The sequence below is a fragment of the Antechinus flavipes genome, chromosome 2, assembly GCF_016432865.1.
Source record: "Antechinus flavipes isolate AdamAnt ecotype Samford, QLD, Australia chromosome 2, AdamAnt_v2, whole genome shotgun sequence".
NCBI lineage: Eukaryota > Metazoa > Chordata > Mammalia > Dasyuromorphia > Dasyuridae > Antechinus > Antechinus flavipes.
Window position 1 is genome coordinate 451,158,002 of NC_067399.1, and position 22,992 is coordinate 451,180,993.

The following is a 22,992-nucleotide window of genomic DNA, read 5'->3' on the forward strand; positions in this document are numbered from 1 at the left end:
AGGCGGCTAGGACAAGGACGACGACGAGGAGGAGGAGGAGGAAGGAAAAGAGGAGGAGGAGGAGGAGGAGGAGGACGAAGACGAAGACGAGCAGCCCGCTAGCCTGACAGCAGCAGCCGCTGGCGCCGCCGGTGTCTCGCTCGGTCTCCCTCACCCGCCCCGGGCTCCCCCTCACAGGCTGCGGGGCGGCCCCTCCCGGGGAGGGGACTCGCCCGCCCCCTTTGCACCTCCCGGTCCCGACTGCTCCATCCCCTCCTGCATCCCGGCCGGGGGGGAGGAGGAGGCGGAGCAGGAGCGGGAGCAGGAGCAGGAGCAGGAGCCGCCGCCGCCGCCGCCGCGGGAGCGCAGGAGGAGCGGGAGGGACCCTGCCTGCTGCAGCCCCGCGCGTCCCGGCCGCCGAGGTCGCCGCCACAGCCACCGCCTCCGCTGCCGCCGCATCTCGGGACGGGGCAGCCGCTCCCCAGATCCAGTCCCAGTCCCAGCCTCAGCCTCCGCCCGTCGCACCCTCCTTTTCAGCCCGGGCCGGCCGGCCGGCCAGCTCCGCTCTCTGCCCGCCCCCAAGGGCCCCGAGGATGCCGAAGCCGACACTGCTCCTGCGGGGGGGTTGGGACCGCAGCCCCGGGGACACGGAGCTGGGGCGCCAGTTCCGGGACTGGTGTCTCCGGACCTACGGAGACTCAGCTAAGACCAAGACGGTCACTCGTAGCAAATACCAACGGATCGCCGAGGTCCTGCAAGGCGGGGGCAGCGGGACCACGGGTGCCGGCAACGGCGGCCCCTCGTCCGGGGAGAAAGGCAAGTTCCAGTTTTGGGTCCGCTCCAAGGGCTTTCGGCTGGGGACCAGCAGGGAGCCGAAGATGGGTCAAGTGGTGTATGTGCCGGTGAAAACTGGAACGGTCAGTGCGCGCCCGCGCCTCCCCTGTGTCCGCGTGTGTCTTGTCTGTCTGTCTGAGTGCTGTCCGTCTGTCCTAGCCCTGCTTGTGTCTGAGTGGTCACCTCTCTCCACCTACCCTTAGCCCAGTTTTAAGCCCGCAGTGTCTCCCCATCCCAGGCAAGCACCCTTTTCCTCCCTTCGGTACCCCTTGGTTCCCGGCGGGATGGCCCAGGCGGCGCAGACCCGCCCCGGCCGGCTCTCCATGTAGCGAGCGGGCTGTCCCGGGAGCAGGAGGCGGCGAGGAAGGCTGCGAGTCCTCCCCCCGGCGCCTCTCTCCCTAGCAGCGCGGGCTGTCCCGGGTGCTCACCCGGGCATGTTCTGTCCTCCTCCTCCACCCCCCTCCCCCTTCCTCTTCTTTTTCCTCCTCCTTTTTCTTCCCCCCTCCCCCTTCCAGCAGGCGGCTGCTCCGGGAGCCAGACCCATCCCACCCCTAGCAGGCAGGCTGTCCCGAGCGGGCTGGCAAGCGAGCCCCGGGTGGGAGCTCCTAGCTCATGCCACCGCCCCTTGCCCCTTGGCTGCTACGGGGGTTGCAGTGGCTTGAGGACAGGGAGTCTTCCCAGGGGCGCCCCTCTCCTCCAGGGCTCTGGGACGAGGCCCCGCAGACTGGGGGAGGGGGGCGGTGCGGCGAGCCCGGGCCCGGAGTAGGGGCTGGGGCTGGGGCAGGGGCAAGGGCAGGAACGCCCCGACCCCACCCGGGACTGGCCCTGGGCGGACGGGCGGGGGCGGCCCGGCGCGATGCAGACTGGCGCAGGAGGCGCCCCCGGGCGGGGCGGGGCGGGCGGGGCCGGACGGTCCCGGGGTGCGGATGGGAACGGGTCCACCCCCTCATCCCTCTCAGCCTTGGTCTGAGAGGAGGGGATGAGGCCGGCTGGGAGGAGGCATCTGACCCCTCCATCCCCCACACTCGCCCCCTCGGGCTGGCTACCCTTGGAGTGGGGGAGGGGTGGGGCCTCTTAGCGCCCTGTATGGCCCGGGCGGGGGCCAGTTAGGGTGCGGGCGGGGGCGGAGGTAGGGAAGCGTTGCTTCTCTCTCCCACCCGGGGCCCCTCGGGCTGCTGCCCTGGGGAAGGAGCCGGTGGCTCCCCCACTGGGACCTCATTGTTCTAAGGAGGGTTTGGGGGTGGGGGTGATGCAGGGGCCGCCCCGAGAGCTTAAATCTTTGAACTTTGAGCCGGAGAAATTCGGAGATTCATATTTTATATGCGGACACCGCCCCCCCCCCCAACCTTTCCACGCCATCCTTCCCCATCCTCCTTTTTTTTTTTCCTTCTCCGGGGGGCTGGGATTTAATGTGGGTCTTCCTAACTAGTAACTCCCTCAGTCTTTGCACCATCTGCCTGAGAGTAGAATCTTCATAGACAATTGATTTTGTCGTTACTAAAAGTGCACTTGTCCCTCCTCCCAGCCCTCCCCGGGCGGAGGAGGGGGGTGGGGGTAAGGGGTGTGGGATGGGGAGGGGAGAGGCAGTGGGAAGGCTGGCGAGGGAGATGCTGGAACTGCTTGGTTGGGAGGATGGAAGGAGGATAATTCGGATGAGGAAAGGGGATTCAGGAGGCTGCCCCCCCTCCCCCTTCTTCGCAGCTCTGAAGAAACAGTGTTGTCCCCTCTCCCAGATACCCTGTCAGTGAAATGGTTGCAGGCTGCGGTGAGGGCAGTCCATCTGTGGTAAATGCTTATAAACGCACTATTTACCTCCCATCTGGTCTGCCTCTTACCAGGGGCTGGGCTGGGGGAGGGGAGGGGGCTTCAGGCCTGGATTCCCAGCTTGGAATGAGGTAGCTCTGGGGTAGGTTCCTTGCTCTCAGATTTTAGGACCCTTTCAAATCTATCTTTACCCTGACCTCCCTTGCCCCACCCCACTCAGATTCCCACCAGACCCATCGGAAGGGGTTGGGCCTGGTCTTTGAGACCCCAACAGGCCCCAGGATGTCAAGCAGCCCATGTCTGGCCTTGGGAAAGAAAATTCTCCCTTTTACCTCCCAGTACAAGACCCCAGGCCCAGGGTGGCCACAGCCTTCTCAGTTAAAGGATATCAAGGCCAAAATGAAAGCTACCCCACCCCACCCCCAGCCTAGATCCTACTCTCAGGAATGAATAAACTCCCCCAAAGGGAGGATTGGAGAGGCCAATCCTCTGGAGAGCTGGTTTACCGGGAGGGAGGGGAGAGAGAGAGAGAAAGAGAGAGAGAGAGAGGAGAGAGGGAGAGAGAGCGCGCGCTAGTGAGCCAGCGGACTACCTCCTGTCCGGGACTCACCTAAGCTCCCATAAATCTGCAAACAAAACAGACACACCCCTAAGAGACCGTGAGTTTCCGAAGGGACAGGAGGCAGTATTCCCCGAGAGAAGAAATCAGACACGTTTTAAAGATAAACAGATCGGAGTTGGAGGAAAAAGCCACCCCTTTCGGCTTCCTCTTTAAGTTTCCAGGTGCCTGCCTCTCCAGATCTCTCTGTCTCCCTCCCTTCTTTTCAATTACTTTAGGTGAACACGGCTGATATAAATTCAGTGGGGGTGTAGGGGACTCCCTTAGAGTTGATTTGTTAGATGACAGTTTTTGAAGATGTGGAGGGCATTCCCCCAAATGAGAGGGAATCATGCCCTGGGGCTTCCCGGTATATGCATCGTGCTGTAGTGTAGAAAGAACACTGAATTTGGAGTCAGAGGGATTTGAGTTCCAATTCTGTCACCGCTCTACTAGTGATCTTGGGCAGTTGATTTTGCTTTTCCTGGCATTAGTTTGCCTCTATAAAATGATTGGATTGGTAGTTGATAGCTAAGGTCCTTTCCAATTCTAAAACCTTTGGTTCCCCCCCATCCCCATTAAAAAATTAAAGTTAGAGGTTTCCCATTGTGGTAGGGATTGCAATATAGGCCCATCTGGCCTGATTTTTTTTTTAAACTAAGGGCCAAACTGAGGGAGGGAAGGGGTCTCTCCGTGGATTCCCCTAGGCAGAGCCCTTTTCAGATTGAAACCTAAATCGTGTTCACCTAGGTCTCTCTTACTGTTCCCCAAAATCTGCCCTCCTCCTTCCCATGACAATCTCCAAACCTCTCTAACTAGAGTACACACACAAAGAAAGGTTGGGCCTATGGATTTTTAGGATGAATTCTTGAATGATTCTGTTCGGGTCTCCTTCAAACTGCAAAATAAGGCCTTTCTATTGCCCCCTCATTTCCCCCCCTCCCCGTAACTCCCCTTTTTCAGAATTAACCTTCCCCCCACCCCCCAAGCCATATGTATTGGGCTGGACTTGGTTTGTGGCTTTCCTTCATCCTGCCTGGTTATCTGACACCACTTGTCCCCTGTCCCATCTGGCCCTTCCTTTCCTGGGTGTATCTGACAAAGGCTTAATCTGTCCTGGACTGTCCCAAGGCTGAAAGAGGGTGAGAGAGAATTAAGTTTATGCAGATGGGACTTGAGATGGGGGTTGGGACTTTGCTTTCTGTAGCTAGGGCCAGGGCCAGGCCTGGGGGGAGGATCATGGGGCTGGTCTGGGGAGTAGGGGAGGGGAGCCCTCCCCCTCCCCCCAGCTGGAGCTAGGAGACAGTGGAGGAGGGCATCCACAAGTTGATTTTCAATGTCTGCAGGTTGTCACAAGAAATCTAAGGTACAGACAGTGAGAGAAAGCGGAGGAGGGGAGGAGTTGAGGGTGCTCTAGGGGATAAGATCTTTTTATGACAGTAGTTTGGGCCTCTCCATTTACGAAAAACACAATTAAGATTTCTTTCTTTTTGCCTGGACATAGGCAACTCTTTTAGGGGTTAGGGAGAAAGGAAATAAAACTGACCCTTTTCCCTTGCCACAAAATAAACTTTCTCCCTCCTTCAAGCCTTTAAAGGTGACTCTTTGAATCATTCCATATTTATTAAGGGCCTGCTCTGTGCAAGGCACTGTGCTAGGTTCTGGAGATGCAAAGACAAAAATGAAATATTCCTTGTTTTCAAGTAACATATTGTTACTTATCACAGATAAATAAGTTATATATAAGTTAAATATAATGTGTTGGGGGCAGGGCACTAACTGGAAAATCAGGAAAGCCTTCTTGAAGGAGGTGACACTTGAAAGAGTTTTGAAGAGACGTTCCAAGGGATGAAGAATATCATGTCATGCAGTGAGTTGCTACTGGGGCAAAGGCACAGAGATGAGAGATGAAATGTTGTATATGGAAATAGTATGTAGGCCTTTAAGAGTGTGAAAAGAGAGTAATAAATAAGTAGTCATGGACAGATGGCCAGAGATGGATTGAAAGGGCTTTAAACATCAAATAGAAAAACTTGAATTTTTATCCTAGAAGCAGTAGGGAGCTTCAGTAGCTTCTTGAGCAGAGAGTGATACAATTAACTTTTTTTTTTTTTTTGAACTATTACGTTTTTAACTGTAAGGAAGATAGATCGTAAAGGAAAAGGGCTGGATGCAGAGAACCCAATTAGGAGACTATAATCTAGGTACAAAAGGTCTTGAGGGCCTGAAAGGTTTAGGGAATGGAGGGATCTGACAAATATAAACCAGAGAAGACTTAGCAATTAATTGAATATGAATAAATTAGAGCTAAGAGTTGAAGATGCCTCTTAGGTTGTGAGTAAAAATGGTGGTAACTCTTGACAAAACTAGTGAAATCAGGAAGATGGATAGGTTTAGAGGAAAAGAAAAAATATTTTTATTTTAGATTTGATGATTTGAAAGTACCTAGGAATCTTCCTGGTGGAGTTGTCCAAAGGCAGTTAGAATGAGGGACTTGGGGTCTGGGGATGGATGATGGTTCAAAAATATAGATTTGGGAGTCTGTTGCTGATTTGATAAGATCTATAAGAGAAAGTAACCATAATCAAGATAATGAAGTTTTGTAACAAGCCTAGTGCTAAGTGCTGAAGACAAAAACTGAAATATTATCTACCTTAAAGAAGTTTATGTTTTAACTAAGAAGACAACTTACTTGTATATAAATAAACAAAGATGTAAACAGAGTAGATGCAAGATAACCTCAGTGGAGAAAGACAGTAGAAAGTGGAGATGGGGTAGGGAATGAAGGGGAAGACTTCAGGAAAGATTCCTTGCTGAAAATGCTGCTTGAGCAAGTTTTGAAGGAAATCATGGATTTTAAAAGGCTGAAATGAGGCAGAAGAACTGGCCAGTTATAATTGGACAGCTGAAGTTATACTTATGTCTCGAGAAGATTCCTCTTTTTCTTGTTGGGGTGGTGCTAATGTTATTAATGATTAACAGTTAATTATTAGTTAATTAACAATTACTCATTTACATAGCACTTTTAAGGTTTATAAAGTTTAAAATTTACACTCCCTACTTTGCAACCCTCAGAGTTAATTGTTAAATGTTATTATACCCATTTCACAGATGGGAAGATAGTCTCAGAAAGCCAGGGGGTGGTGTTAGTGTTATTGATGACATTATAACATTATTAATGACATTCATATAGCACAGTTAAATTTTACAAAGTATTTCCCTTTTAGCTACCCTCAGAGTTAACTGTAATTTCTGTTATGCCCATTTCACAGATTTCAGGAAGCAATCTCAGAGAAATGGAATGATTTGTGTCATAGAATTTTATAACTAGAAGAAACTTCAGGGCCTAATGTCAGAGCCAAAACGAACCATCTAAAGAGTAAACCATAAAGAGTACAGTGACTTGCTGAGAGTCACATCTTGAGTTACTGGATTAGACTAGCCTGAGACTAGACTCCTTAGATCTCTAAATTCCTTATTCTTTTCATAATGGCACCTAACCTACTTTGTTTTCTGGCACTTAAATTGTAAAATTCCATTATTGCCTCTTTGAACTAAGAGATTATTCCCCTTAAACATTTCAGTATGTTCTTGTAGGTTGGTGGGAGCAATGCCATAAGTTGTTATCAGTCATTTGCTCCTTAGTATGAACTTGTTTATTAACTCTGAAAGGTGGCATTAAATGCATTCAGATAGGAAAGGAGGATACTAGAAAGGTAATCACATAGATGAATCATTATTGATCCCAGGACAATTCTCAATGTTTATGGTACTTGTATGGTATTTGGGAGTATGGATTTCAAGCAATAGCAGTAGCAGTGCTAGTAGATGAAGTTTAGGTAGGTTAACTGTGTTCCTTAAGGTGACACCATGTATTAAGAATATAGGAAGAATTTTAGAACTGAGGGGTAGGGGTTTTCAGTGAGGAATTTGTGTGTGCCCATCACTTATGGATAACTTTTTCTCCTCTTTCAGTTTTCATTGATTACTGTTACTTTGTATCTCTCATTCACTATTACAGTTTTGTGTTTGTGGCTTGTCCCCTTATTGGACTATGAGCTCCATGAGGACAGGGACTTATTCAAATTTTATTTGTCTTTCAGCTCTTGCCAAAGTACCCAACATTTAATAAATGTTAGTTGAACTGAATGGGAGATGTTATCCTAGATGGTATTAGAGTGGCAAGTAGGTGGAAAGGGCAGCAATACTGGATCCTGAGAGAAGCGTGTGTTGGGGCTTCGGAAAGGGGAACAATTCAGTCTAGGTGATTTGGAGAGCAGATGGCTGACTTGCTTCAGCCTGGGCTGGCACCCTAGACCTGCAGTATGAAAATGATTCCTGGCAGGGAATCCGTTTGGATTGCAGTTGCCCAGATGAGGCGGGTTATTTCATTAATTAAACATCCATGTGTCCCCAGGCAGTCAGGAAAGCAAGTACCTGAGCCCACTATCTTCCAATTTCCCAAAGCGACTACAGGGCCAGGGCCAGGGCCTGAGCTTTCCTTCTTCCTCGCTCCCATAGTTACCACTATTGAGATGAGGATAGGGATGCTATGGCTACATGCTCTGGGGGAATGTCAACTGATAAAGATTCCCTATTTTTTTTTTTAATACTGTTCTCTTTTTTGTGGGATATTGGAAAGAGCAGTGAATTTAGAGTCAAAGGATCTGAGTTCAAACATCAGCTCTTCTACTTATTAGCCATACTAGTGTGGAAAAGTCTTTTCTCTTTGGTCCTCAATTTTCTCATCTGTATAATGAAGTTATACAGATGAGTTAGGTGATCTCAATGCTCCCTTTGGAATCTAATGCTGTGTTCTTATGAGAATGCATCCTTAGATTAGCTTGCTTTTGTGCTTTTGGATGAGGAGAGAAGGAGGAAACTGAATAAAGACTTTTTTGAAGGTAATTAGAAGTGCTATTTGGTCCTTTCTTCTTGAGACTACCTGGTCTCTGGAGTGGTAGGGCAGAGGTTTGGAGCCAGGTTTGACCAGATGCTTTCCTTAACATCAGGTGTGTGTGTGTATGTGTGTGTGTGTGTGTGTGTGTGTGTGTGTGTGTGTGTGTGTGTGAGAGAGAGAGAGAGAGAGAGAGAGAGAGAGAGAGAGAGAGAGAGAGAGAAAGAGGAGGAGAAAGAGAGAATGGGAGAGAGAGAGAATGGGAGAGGACAAGAGAAAAAGAGAGAAGCAGGCAGCAGGAGCTTGTCACAGCTCAGCAGTACTGTCCAGCTGGCCAGAAGAGAGAGATTCATGCAGGCAGCTTGGTATTCAAAAGCAAGGAGGGAGTCAAATGAGACAAAATGAGATGTTCATGGAATGGCTGCACATCAGGTTGACCCCTTTGGGTTCTGAGACCCAGAGATGTGTTGGAATCATAGAATCTATAAGTTTGGAAAGAACCAGAAGCTTGCCTAGCCTAAATTGCTCAATGTCATTTGGTATGTTACTAATGGTATTGACATTCAGATCCAGATCTTCTATGTCGGAGCCCACAGTACTTTTCATTACTCCAGGTTCCCTACTCCGGCACTAACTTTGGACTAAGCCCCTCTTGCATACCGAGTGTCTTAGCTGACTCTTCTGAAAGGTGGAGCAGGATGATGTTATTAGGGATGTAGGAGATTTAGCTTTATATTTCCATAGTACCTAAGCAAATCATCTATACCAGGAGACCCGAGAGGCCCAGGGGAGCCAATTCAGCAAGACTCTTGAGGGTCAGGGTGGTGTGTTGGTGCCCCCTTCTACTTTCAGACTCAGGCTGGGGGGAGAAGCAGATGTCACTCCTTCTCTCTAACATTATTTCTCCCTCTTCCTTTCTACCCCAGTACAACTAGACATCTCAAGCCCCAGCCATATTGCCAGGGTATGAAAGGCATGAGGATGAGCAAACCTTTTAGTGCTTAAGTTTTTGTTCATTGTAATAATGGAGTAGTGCTTAGAGATCTAATGAGAATAAGGAGATAATCTTAGAGTTATAGGTCATATGAACTGGAAGAGAGGAACCTTAGTACTTAGAACCTAGAATGGTTTTTCTAGAAGGTACTGTAGAAGTCAAAGCTAAAAAGGACTTTACAACATAGAATAAAATTTCAGGACTGAAAGTGACTTTATAAAACAGAACACAGAATGTCAGAGCTGGAAGGGACCTTAGCACATAAGACTAGAATGGCAGACTTGGAAAAGAGCCTTTGACACAAAGCAATATCAGGGCTGGAACAGACCTTAAAACATAGAACACAATTGTCAGAACTGGAAGGGACCTTAGATATCACACACACACACATCTCTTTAAAGAAGGGATCTTTAAACATAGAACCTAAAATAGTAGACCTAGAAGGGACTTTAAAACATTGATTGATAGAACTGGAAAGAATCTTGGAGCACAAAGCATAAGAAAATAGAACAAAGAGTGTCAGTCCTGAAATGGACCTTAAAACATAGAAGAAATAATGTTAAAACTGAAAAAAAAATTAGAATATAGAATTTAGAGATGAAAGGGAATTTATAGCATAGAACTAGAAAGGAGCTTAGAATGTACAGAGCTGAAAGGAGTTTGACTTAGAACACAGAACAGAAAATGTCAGAATTTGGAGGGATTTTACAACTTAGAACATTAGAGCTGGAAAGATGCTTAGAGCATAGGATGTTAAGAGCTGGCAAAGACCTTTGGATATAAAATGTTAGCACTAAAAGCAAGGCAGGCTCTTATAATATAGAATGTTATTGTCAGCACTGGAAGGAACTTTACTAGATTAGATCTGCTAACTTTACAGATAGGGAAATTGAGTCTCTGAAAGGGAAATAACTTAAGAGTTATTGTACAAATTTCTTTGGTTCAAAGAAAGGCATTTATTTTGTTCTTTGATTTCCATAGGTTTATTAACACAGGATTCAAAACCCCAGGGTATAGACCCAGACATAGCTAAGCCCTCGGAGGGCTAAACCATAAGGCAAATAGCCAAGAAGCAGTGAGGTGGGCTCAAGGGGCTTTGAATCTATGATCTCCCTTTTTTCCTGGGAGGTCACCTCATTTTTATTACTATTCTTTGTTTTTTACATCACATTCATTTCCAAATATGTTATTTCCCTTCTCCTACCCATTGAGCATCCATTCCATTAAAAAAGAAAAAAAGCATGAGAGGGGAAAATGCAATTCAGCAAAATAATCAAACATATTATGTCTAAAAAATATTTCATATCCATAGTATCCTACTTCTATAAAGAAAAAAATGAAGGGCTCACACCAATTTTAATGGCAAGATTTGGTACTCATGGCAAAACGCAGTGAAGGCTTTTCTAGAATAATCCACCGACCTTAGATACGATAGAGTCTATTTGATACCTTTCACTCAGTTATGATAATGAATTATTACTTATGGATCCTATAGAATTGTAGTTATGCAACAGGAGACGGGGCCAAGGAATTAAAGTCTCCTGGTTTTACGCAGCTAATTGTTGAGAGCAGAAGTAGCCAGGCTGTAGTGGAATATACTTACTTCACAGACTGTTTGTAATGGACACTCCAAACTGGGCTCCTCCCTCCCACAGGGTAGGCTGTGCCCATATTCACACATTCATTTCAATCAGAGGAGTCCAGTCGCAGGAGATTCTCAACCATCGCCTCCCTGCCAGAACAAGGACTCTGGCCTGACCAAAGCCCCACCCCAGTTCTCGAGGTGTTTTCACACTGCCCAAGTGCGCTGGGAAGCAGTTGGAGGTTTCTAAGCAGGTGGGCCAATAAATATTTGGCAATGAGGTAGAGCTCCCAGCCGCGCTCTTTGGAAGCTTCAGACAGTAATCTAGCAAATTTGTCAAAGACTAAGAACTTTAGTGCTGAAGGGGCCCTTAGAACACAGATTATGGAGATGGAGGGGCTCTTATGGGAGGGCCCTTAGAGCATAAAAAGTCAGCGCTAGAAGGGTCCTTAGATGGACAGCATAGATCGATAGGCCTGGGCAGGGTTCTTAGAACACAAGTGTCAGGACCAAGAGGGCCTTTAGAACACAGAAGGTTGGAGCTGAGAAGGTCTTTACCCTAAGAACATATAATCAGGTCACGTTTGTGTTCTTGTGGGCATAAATGGTTCTACACCTGAGCTTTCTGGAAGCCTTTCATTATTAAGCCAAATTTTCCAACATTTTGCTTCCAGAAGTTAGGCAGTCACAGACTCAAAGAGGAAACCCCTGACCAGTTCATTAGTGGGTGGGGTGAAAAGCAAGAAGAGACATGCACTCTGCAGAGTCACTCGGGTCCTTCCTTTTCTAAGCTTAGTAGAAGCATCCTCACTAGCTAGCACCTGCAGAGCCAAAATGGTGTAATGGAATAAGAACTGGTGTGGAGGGAAGAAACCTGGGCTCATGTTCCAGCTTTGTCACTTCCTTGCCTTTCCTGCAATGCTCTGACCTAACCTTCACCTCTTAGTTTCCTTCAGTACTAAGCTCAACTCCTGCCTTCTGCAGATCTTTCCTTAGTTGCTAGTGCCTCCCCCTCTCAGATTACCTTCCTTCTACCCTGAATAAATATCTTGCTTGTATGTAGCTGTAGGTTGGATGCCCCATTAAAATGTAAGCTTCTGGAGGGAAGGGACTGTTATTACCTTTTTTTGTATCCTGTGCTGAGCACAGTTCCTGGCACTTAATAAATGCTTCTTGACTTAATTGTGTCACTTTGGAAAAGCCACTAAAGTCTTGTGGTCCTAAAGTGGGAGAATAGCTTCTTCTACCTTCCTCAGGCAGATGTTATGGAAATGAGGGGAAGTCATGTATCTGAAGTTTTGTAGAGTGCTCAGCAAACATGATGTCTAGAACAGGGAGAGGGGCACCATGGGTTAGGGTAGCCATGGAAAGAGTGACAGGGGAAGGAGGTTTTATGCTGAGAGGTGGAGAGGAGAGCAATTCCAGGTAGAGCTACTGACTGAATCAAGAGTAAGAGGAGAATTTTTGAATCAGAAGCAGGAGTAGAATAGAATTTCTACTCTTTGTGATCTTATAAGCCTTGATATTCTATACATATTCTCTACAAGTGATGTTCTCCAGCATCCTTTGGTAAGTTGTCACTTATCTTCTGACCAAAACCCTCTAGTGATGGAGAGCTCACTACCTCCCAAAGCATCTCCTTACAATCTTAGTTTTGATTGTTGGTTCAGTGTTTCGCTTAGTCCCTTCATTTTGTAGATGAGGAAACTAACCCCTAGAGGGTAAGAGAATTACCCAATGCCACGTAGCAAGTTTATGATAGAGTTGGGATTAGAACTCAGGGCTCCTGATTCTTAAGCTATTTATTATTTTCCTTAAGTACTGAATTCCTAGCTAACACTAACTGTCCACCCCATCATCCCCTTTTGAAAAATGGTGGTTCATCAGTGACTGGAAGGAGGATTCTGTCTCCCAGCAGAAGATGTCAGAGTATCACTCTTGTGACCATTGGACTAGCCAGCCTAGTAGAAAAGATGAGGACCTTGAACTCTTGGGAAGTTCAGCCCTCACCAAATCTGTTTCTATCACAGAAAGGGCCCTGGGCATGGAGTCCAGTTTTCGTTCTACCTCTGACTCACTGTGTGACCTTGAGCAAGCTATTTCTTTTCTCTGGGCCCCAGTTTCTTCATCTATAAAATAAAGGGGTGACCTTGATGATCTCTAAGATCCCTTTCAATTGTGATAGCAAGTAAAGAGCCCTGCCTTACAGAAAACCTAGCATTTTTGATTCCAAGTCTAGTGGACCCTCCTTCCCCTCTCCCCCCCCCCTAGTAGGTGGGAGAGAGAGAGCATTAATAGCAGATTTGGTCCTTAGTGATGATTTCAAGAATGACTTTCATGTGAACTGCTTGCCTTATGGGAAGACTGTCTATCACTCCCCCATCCCCCAAATTAATACTGTGCTTTTTACGGTTTACACTCTCTGACTCATTTGATCCCCTTTTAAAGATGAGGAAACAAGTCCAGGGAGTTTGAATGAGGCTGGCCAAGGTCATTCAGTGAGGTAGTAGCAGAGCTGGGTCTTGGGCCCCTTGTCTACCTTTCTTTGTACTGTATTAGGCTATCTCCCTTCAAACACTGGAGGAACTGGCTTCCTTCAGAGGAGTCCCAAGAGCAAAAGGATTTGAGATGTAGAAATCGAGAGACAGTAGAAACAGTCCTGGACAAAGAGTCACAGTAGAATTTCACCTCTATCACTCAATCCTAGCTATGTGATAATGGGAAAGCCATTTCCCCTTATTGGGCCTCAGTTTTCTTCTCTGTAAAATGGCAGTAATAAGGGTTGCACTGATTAATCTCATGAGGTTGTCCTGAGGAAAGTGCTGGTAGTCCCTTACAGCTGTCCAGAAATGGGAGCTAGTTTTATTAATAGTTATAATAAATTCTTTCCATTTGAGATATAACAATAATCTGCTCTGCCATGACCCCACCCCCATCTCTAACCCCTTTCCCCACACAAATAGTTGCCTTCAGATTTGTGGTTCTTGATTAGGTTTTGTAAAAAATGTTTCTGGTCAGGTCTGTCGTAAGAATGTTGAAATGCAGAGAGAAAGGCTGAAATTCTAGTCCCAGCAGCCTGTGTAAGAATGCTTCCCACTGAGCTAAGCAAAGGAAAGGTTCCAGGCTCTGGAAACAGATTGGCATGAATAGGATTCTCCTGACCTACCTGGAAAGGTTTGCAGTGGGATCCCTATTGGGTGGACCCATTCCCAAAGACTGGCCCAATTTGTTAGGAAGAAAATTCTCTTCTTAGATCATGTTTTCTCCTAATTAGTCTACTTAGCTTCACTGTGAGGTAGTTTTTAGACACCTGACATGTCATCGTCATCACTGATTATGACAACTATTCACAGCTCTATGGCATTTTGAGATGGATCAAGTAGTTTCCCTGTATATCATCCCCATTTTATAGATGAAGAAGCTGAGACTAAGAGAAATGAAGTGAGATACCTAAGATCCATGGTGGGAATTTTCCTATGACCTTGGTTGTTCACTTAATTTTCTTCCCCCCACCCCAAGCCCATGGTCATTTTTGCCCTTCTTTGCCATGCCATCCTATTTATATGGGTGTCAGTTGCCCCAGTAGCTCTGACTCTCCTGAGATAGAATGAATAGGATCTCTAAGCACCAAATCACTACAATCTGTACCCATATCTCTCCTCCTCCATGGGAGTATTCTTCAATGGGACCCTTTCCTACTACTGACAGATTACCCTGCTTTCTTTTCTCTCATTTCAGTTCTTCTCTTTGCTTCCTTATTAGTTCCTAGGCCTCCTGTGAGGTGCCTAAACCCAATGCCAGGATTACCCCGGAATTTGAATGGTCTCCTTCCTTTCACAAGGGGCAGCAATCAGGAAAGTGAAAGCTCCCCTTCCCATGTCTCTGGAAACCATAAGACCCAGAGTTAGGAGTGGCCCAGTGTATCCTAGCCCAATGTGTAAGATGTAGGGCTGGGACAGATGTGATTCCAGGCTGCTGCTTTAATTGTATAACAGGACTGTCTTTTCTCTCGGGAACAAGGCAGTTTGTTTAGAAGGGGATCTGTAGCCCAGTTCAGCATTTCTTTTCCCCGGTTTCCCACTTTTTGCTCAAATTGGCCCCAACCTTGATCTCCAAGATGTGTCCTTTGAAACCAGAAGATCCGATAGTCACAACCATCTCTCCTGAAGGGCTGTTGGCTGAATCTTCAAGTTGAAGTTAGGATTTAGGATCACGGCATGTTAGAGGTGGAAGCCCAAAAAATCTAGTATAACTAAAAAGACTAGAAAGCTAGCCTAACCCACTCATTTTACAGACGAGGAATCTGAGGCCCAGAGATGGGTGCTTAGCATAAAAAACACAAACAAAACAAATCAAACTGGGGTGGGGGGAGAGAAGCCAGTCTTTGACTCAGGAGAATTAAAGGGCATATGGTCTTATGTCTATGCCTGAAAGCAGTGTGAGGCGGTCAGTCAGCCAACAAGCATTTCTTAGGCAGTTACTATGTGCCAGGCACTGTGCTAAGTGATGGGGAGACAAAGAAAGGCAGTGGCAAGGATTCTGGCTCTACAGTCAGAGACTTGGTGGAAATTCTGGCTCTGGAAATCGTCCTCCCTGTGATCTTGGACGAATCACTTTTCCTCTGTGGGTCTCATTTTCATCACTGTAAAGAGTGGGGGTTGGACTAGGTTGTCTCAAAGGTCTCAAAGGATAGGATCAGATCATAAAGCTGGAAGGAAGCCAGAGCCCTCCTCCCTCTCCCCACCCAAGCCAGGTAGGGGGAGGAGGGGGCCTGGGTGGCTGCTGGTGGCAGGAGAGAGAGAGGCCATTCCTTAATTGGCCTCAAGGGTAGGAAGAGAGAAGACTCTTGGGGAGGGGAGTCTGAGGGTCAGCTAGCTCTTCTCTATTTGCAGGCCATGGGAGAAGGAAAGGGTATAAAAAAACAAACTTTTCCCAACTGCAGTCATTTTATGAGGGCTGATTTTGTTTATATCCCCCACCTGGAAATAAGGTTCAGCAGAATGAGCTCTAAACTGGAAATAAAACAAGGATTCAAATCCTAGTTTTTCTACTTACTAGTTAAGGGAGGCCCTTCCCTGGCCCTCAATTTCTCCTCCTGAAGAAAGGGGAGGTTAGGTTAGTTGACTGATGTCTAAGATCCCTTTCACTCTGATGTACTGTGTTTTTATGTTTAGGTAAGACATGAGGATTGTCTCAAAGTATTTGAAGCCCTGCTTAGAGTAAAGAAAGATTAGGTTTGGACTTGACTCCAGAGGGTAGAAAGAGGAGCAATAAGTGACCGTTGAGGAGGAAAACTTTGGCTCAAGAATAAGGAAAAACATACTACCAATTAGAACTGTCCAGGGAGGTAATGAGTTCCCTGGCTCTGGAGGTCTTCAAGTAAAATCTGAGTGGTCACTTGCCTGGGATGTTGTCAAGGGGTTTCCCGGTCAGGTTGGGGTTGTACTATGTGACCTTAGAGGTCCCTTTCATTTCTGTGCTGCTGATAATCTGTGAAGCTCTGGCTGGGAAGTTCGTATTTATATCTCTTTGTCTTCGGCTCCTTCTCTCGTGCAAATTAGCAATTACCTTCCCTGATCTCATGTTCTCGGTGCCCTTCCTGGGAGGATTGCGCCGAGATGGGCCAAAGCAAGCTCCGGGCGGAGGCTGTCTGTCTCATTAGCTGATGGCAGCAGGGGGAGGAAGGGAGGGGACCTGTTGGCCAGAATCGGGAGCTCTTCCCCAACTGGGGCTTGCGGGACTGGTGCCAGCCAAGGGCAGTGTATTCTGGTAGATGGTCATGCTGGGATGCTCAGGGATCCCCTAGGGGCAGTCAGTCAATCTCCAAATATTTACAAAGCACCTGCTATGGGCCTACCTCCCTTTTGGTTTGTCTTGTGCTGAGCTGGAGGCAAAGTGAGCCTCAGATTCGGTCTTTGCTCTCTAGGACCTCACCGTCGAGTAGGGGAGACGGGTTTCATCCACGTGATGAGATAACTAACAAGGGAAAGGTGCACCTGGCCAACTTACCATCCCCTGAAGTGGACCTGCCATCTCATCTTCTGCCTTGGTACATTTGTGCAAGCTTCTTCCATGTTGAAAGGGAGCGCCTTCCTTCCTCATCTCTGATTTCTGATTTTTTTCTCCCTTCAAAGATCCACCCCAGGCACTGCCTCTTCCATGAAACATCTCAGGATCCCACCAATTACTAGTGCTCTCCCTCTGAAAATATTCCGAGAGTATCTTGTCTGATTGTCCCCTTCACTCCCTACCTTGTATTATAATCACTTCTCTGTACAAGGTACATCTTCAAGAGATCTTTCCAGTTCCTCTCAGCCACTGATGTCTCCTCCCCTAAAATAGATTTTTTTTGATGCTTTGATATAATGATAAACACATAAAATGTAGGTACACACATGTATGTAAACATAAACATATAGATTATATATGTTTGTATGGCCTGATAACATGTAAAACTTTTTGAAAGTAAGAATTCTTTAATTTTTATCTTTGTCCAGCACATAGGAGACACTTAATAAATGGTTGTTGATTCATTAATAGTAACCTATAGATTCCTTAAGATTAAGGGATCTTTTCATCTTTTTTACTGTTTTCTCCTTCATATCTAGTTTAGCCCCTTCGATATAGTAAGTACTTTATAAATATTTGCTCAATTGCATTGAATATCAGGAAGCTGTTTTTATAAAATATGCTTTCAGAACCTCAGTTTCTTCATCTGTAAAATGGGGACAATAATCCTACATCAATGGACTTGTATGAGGAAAGTTCTCTTTTCTCCATGTGTAAACTCTTAAAACCTATAGAGTTGTGAACATTTTTTACTAACAGTTGTAATTGTAGTGCTGTGGAAAGTTCACGGAACTAAAAGGGTCAAGAGAAAGAGATTGTAGATTCAGATCTTCCACTAACTTGTGTTAACTTTAGGTTAACCTCCTTCAGCCTCTGTTTTTCTATCTGTAAAATGGAGATGTATTTGATTCTGAAGTCCCATTTAGCTCTGACATTTCCTGTTCCGTAAGACATTCCATTAAATGCCACTGAGGGGGGTATAGATGCTAAGTGCTGGGGAAGTCAAAGAGACCTCTGCTCCCTGTGGGATGAAGTAATTAGGAAAGAGTTCTTGGAGGAAGGTGGGAAATGAGCTGGCCTTCAAAACAAAATGGGATTTGGATAAATCCAGATGAGAAGGGAAAGATCTTTCACACAGGACAATAGGGGCAACAAAGGCATGGAGGAAGTGAAACCAAAGACTGTTTTAGGGACATTTCAGAGGTTTGACTAAAATAGAATGTTTGAGGTGGGGATCGGGGGAAGGAAAGGCTGAAAAGGTAACTTGGGGACAGATGGGGGGCCTTGAATGCCAACTTAACTAGTGTTACTTCTCCATTCCCCCTTCTCCCAATGGCATCAGTTGTCTTTGAATGTCAGTATCTTGTGAAGTAAGGGGTGAGGGGAGGTGGGGGGGCTTGGGGGACGGTGTTTTGGATTGATGGCTTGAATCGGAGCCTCCGAATTTTGCTCATGAACCAGTCCGGAACAGGGACTGGGCGGCCAGGAGCTCCCCACCCATGCCTAGGAGGAGGCAGTGCAGGACAGACAACTTTATAGGGATCTGGCCTGAACTCGTGCCTTCAACACTTACTAGATGTGTGATTCTGGGCAAGTCAGTTGATCTCTGTAGGTCTAGTTTCTTCATTAGTAAAACGGGCTTACAAGGACTTTCTTTTGAGGGTGTGGTGAGGAAGGGGGCGTTGTCAACCTTAGAGATGGGAACCGCGCCACAGGCAGGTTTCTGGCTTGTGACTCGGGTCCCACAAGAGGACCCCCTCCCAGGAAACTCCCTGCCAGGCCTACAAGGGGACAAACAAGGCGGTCGGGGACTGGCTTTGGGTACCAGCAGTTTGGGAGGGCATCTCGCCGCTGCCGCACGTTGCCTGTGTGGTCATGGATGTGTCATTCAGCTATTTCCTCTTCTATAAATGGGGACAGGACGGAGTGACTCCGGGCCCTTTCTGCTGCTGTTTCCCACCTAGAGCCGACTCCTGGCCCCCCAGGGCCCGAGAGGTCCCCTCTGCTGGCCGGTCCGTTCCCCCAGCGCCGAGGCCGACCTCCGAGTGGGAATGCTTCACAGAGTAGCAGGGGAGGAGCCCCCTCCCCTCGCCCCCCAAGCTGGGGGAACGGCAGAATCTGGAGCTGGGAGTTGCATTAAATGTCCTAGCCCAGCACTGCTGAGGCTCTGGGGAGCTGCATGGGCTGTCTAAGACCCACAGAATCAGGGGAAGATTTGAACCCGGGTCAGTGGACTCCAAATCCACTTCTTCCCCCACGGTACCAGCTGTCCCTCCTCCCCAGAGACCTTCCATCCTTCTCTGCCCCTGACCTTTCTAGAAGTCTCTGGGGCGCCAGCTCGGCAGCCTCTCGCGGTTGGCTCCTACCGGATGCGGCCTCAGCTGGGTGAGAAATCTTCTGTCCAGCTGTACGCTTAAGGGCCCGTGGCTGTTTCTGCAGGGGGAGGGAGGGAGCGGTAAAAACTCACACACACACACACACACACACACACACAAATGCTCATATATACATACACCCATAAACACACACACTCGTACACCCCTCACATACTCACAAACTCACATACACACACACTGTCACACACACACTTACATACACAAAACTCTCACACACAAACTCTTACACACACTCACACTCACACACACACACACACAAATGCTCATATATACATACACCCATAAACACACACTTGTACACCCCCCCACATACTCACGTACACACACACTCACACTGTCACACACACACACTTATATACACAAACTCTCACACACAAACTCTCACACACACACACACAAACTCACACACACACACACAAACTCTCTCTCACACACACACTCACAACACTCGTACACCCCACCACATACTCACAAACTCACACACACACTCACCTCACCCACACAAACTCTCACACACACTCATAGACCTCCATGCACACACTCACACTCACACACACAACTCACATACACACACACTTACACTGTCACACACACTCACACACACAAACTCTCACACATACCTCACCCACACACAAACTCTCTCTCACACACTCACACACACACTCACACACCCCCATGCACACACTCACACTCACACACACTCACACACACACACACTCACACTGTCACACATACAGACTTACACTTACATACACAAACTCACACTCACACACAAACTCTCTCACACACACTCACACACCCCCATGCACACACTCTCTCTCACACACACAAACTCACATACACACACACTCACACACAAACTCTCTCACACACACTCATACACCCCCATGCACACACTCTCTCACACAGACACAAACTCACATGCATACACACTCACACTGTCACACACACAGACTCACACACTTACATACACAAACTCTCTCACACACACACAAACTCTCACACATTCACACTCATACACATACAAACTCTCACATATATACTCCCCCCCCAGAGTATATACTCACACATACTCTGACACACACAAAAACTCTCACATACACACACTTACACTGTCACACACTCACATACACACACACACACACACACACACACACACACACACAATCTCATATGCAGGCGCCCCCTCCCAGGATTTCTCCAGTGATCACTTTGCCTGCTTCTGGAGCAGGCGATCTCTCTCCTCCCCCCAACACACAATCACTCTCTCACACACCCTCCTCACCCGACTCCCTTCCCCAGTCTCCCCAGCTGAGCCAGAGGCACGTGATGGGCTGTCTGTAGGCCCCAGTGGCTGGGGAGGCCGACTGCTCCTTCTTCTCACCTACATGGTGTGTTTTGATCCAGAGGAGAGGGGGAAAAAACCCTTGAGCTAGTGACAAAGGTCTGAGTGTGGGCTGGAGAGTACAGTTCCGTCTCTTAGCAACTGGCTCCTACCTCGGCGCTCCCTGAGTCTGTGTGGGACACGGCGCATCAGTCATGCTTCTGCGGTACTGGGAAGGAGGCAAGCGCCGCCCGCCGCCCGCCAGCCGAGGGGGTGGAGAGAGTGGCCCCAGCTCAGCCTGTGGGTTAGGGAAATGCAGGAATCTCAGAGGGAGAGAGCATCTACCTGGGGCCCATTCAAGCTGCATTTGAGCTGCTCTTCCCACCTTTCCAAACCAAACCTAGAGTCCACAGGCTGAATCATAGAATTGTGGGATTTTAGAACAGGAAGGTAGACCTAGATTATCTGCTATGACCCTTTTCGATTTACAGATGGGGAAACTGAGACCCACCGAACCAAACTGACCTGCTCAGTGTCCACACAGTGTGACAGAGCTGGTTCGAAAAACCCAAGTGTCCTGACTCCCAAGGCCACTTTCCATTCTGCCATGATGCCTGGGAGAAGCCTCATGCCAGCTCCCTGGAGGGAGGCTGTCTTGCATTATTGATGTCTTTCAGGACAGCCTCTGAGAGGGACAGTCGGCGCCTGTAGCTTTGGGCTGCCAGTTCTGCATGGAACTTTCCTGGCAGAGGGGTGAATACTCTCTTGGGACCGGGTTCAGCTCCCAAGAGAGCTCAGAAAATTTGGCAGAGAGAGACACAGAGAGATCGAGAGAGAGAGAGAGACAGAGAGAGACACAGAGAGACAGAGACAGAGAGAGAGACACAGAGAGATAGAGAGACAGAGACAGAGAGAGACACAGAGAGGCAGAGACAGAGAGAGACACAGAGAGATAGAGAGACAGAGACAGAGAGAGATACAGAGAGACAGAGACAGAGAGAGACACAGAGACAGACAGAGAGAGAGACACAGAGAGATAGAGAGACAGAGACAGAGGGAGACACAGAGAGACAGAGACACAGAGAGACAGAGACAGAGAAAGACACAGAGAGACAGAGAGAGAAAGGGAGAGAGACAGAGGGAGAGAGACAGAGAAAGACAAACAGACAGAGAGACGGGGGGGAGAGAGAGACAGAGGCAGATATAGAGACAGAGAGAGACAGAGACAGAGAGACGAGAGAGACAGACAGAAATAGAGAGAGAGAGACAGAGACAGAGAGACACAGAGAGATAGAGAGAGAGAGACAGAGAGAGAAACAGAGAGACAGAGACAAAGAGAGACACAGAGAGATAGAGAGACAGAGACAGAGAGAGACACAGAGAGACAGAGACAGAGAGAGACACAGAGAGATAGAGAGACAGAGAGAGACACAGAGAGATAGAGAGACAGAGACAGAGAGAGACACAGAGAGACAGAGACAGAGAGAGACACAGAGAGATAGAGAGACAGAGACAGAGGGAGACACAGAGAGACAGAGAGAGACACAGAGAGACAGAGACACAGAGAGACAGAGACAGAGAAAGACACAGAGAGACAGAGAGAGAAAGGGAGAGAGACAGAGAGAGACAAACAGACAGAGAGACAGGGGGGAGAGAGAGACAGAGGCAGATATAGAGACAGAGAGAGACAGAGACAGAGAGACGAGAGAGACAGACAGAAATAGAGAGAGAGAGACAGAGACAGAGACAGAGAGACACAAACATACAGAGAGACGGGGGGGAGAGAGAGACAGATACAGAGACAGACAGAGTCAGAGACAGAGATAGAGAGAGAGAGAGACAAAGACAGAGATAGAGACAGACAGAGAGACAGAGAGAGACACAGAGAGATAGAGACAGAGAGATATACAGAGAGACAGAGACAGAGAGACACACACAGAGAGAGACAGAGACAGAGAGACACAGAGAGAGAGAGACAGAGAGACAGAGACAGAGAGAGAGAGTGGGGGTTGCCACCTGCGTCCATTCTTCTCCCTTCAGCTCAGTCTTCTCCAAGGAAGTTTTCTTTCCACTGGGGGTTTCCTTTTCTTTTCTTCTCTCATTTCCTTCCCCCATTCCCATTTCTCTACTTGTTAGCTTCTTTTTAACTTGAATAAATCATCTCCCTTTTCAGCTCACTTATATGTAATATAAAAGAGTTGGATCAGGTGATCTCTAAGGGCCCTTCCTGATAGATATCCTGTGATTCTGAATTTTGGACTCAACCCCTTTATCCATCCGATAATGGAGCTCATCTCTGTAATATTTTAGGATTTAGAACTGAAAGGGATATTTAATTCAACTCCATTTTATAGCTGGGGAAACTGAGGTCCCTAAAAAAGTAAAATGAACTGGTTTTCTTAAGGTCCAATAAAGTCAGGGCTCAACCTATTCTCCTGACCCTGACTTCAGTGTTTTTTCCCTATGTGATGCTTATTTCTTCCTTTAATGCAGAGCATAACCTGTCAGTTATCAGCCTGGCTCCCCACAGGGATGGGCTGATCATTGTTAGTTCT

General features: G+C 47.4%; 1 protein-coding gene across 1 annotated transcript in view; it reads left to right on the forward strand.

Annotated features, from left to right (window-relative positions):
* Positions 1 to 350: 350 nt before the first annotated feature.
* Positions 351 to 22,992, forward strand: part of NOL4L (nucleolar protein 4 like) — a 201,382-nt gene continuing 178,740 nt past the window's right edge. The window contains exon 1 of the mRNA XM_051979386.1: positions 351 to 896. Within this exon, the coding sequence (XP_051835346.1) occupies positions 573 to 896 (324 nt within the window). The 5' untranslated portion in view covers positions 351 to 572. The remainder of the gene's footprint in view (positions 897 to 22,992) is intronic.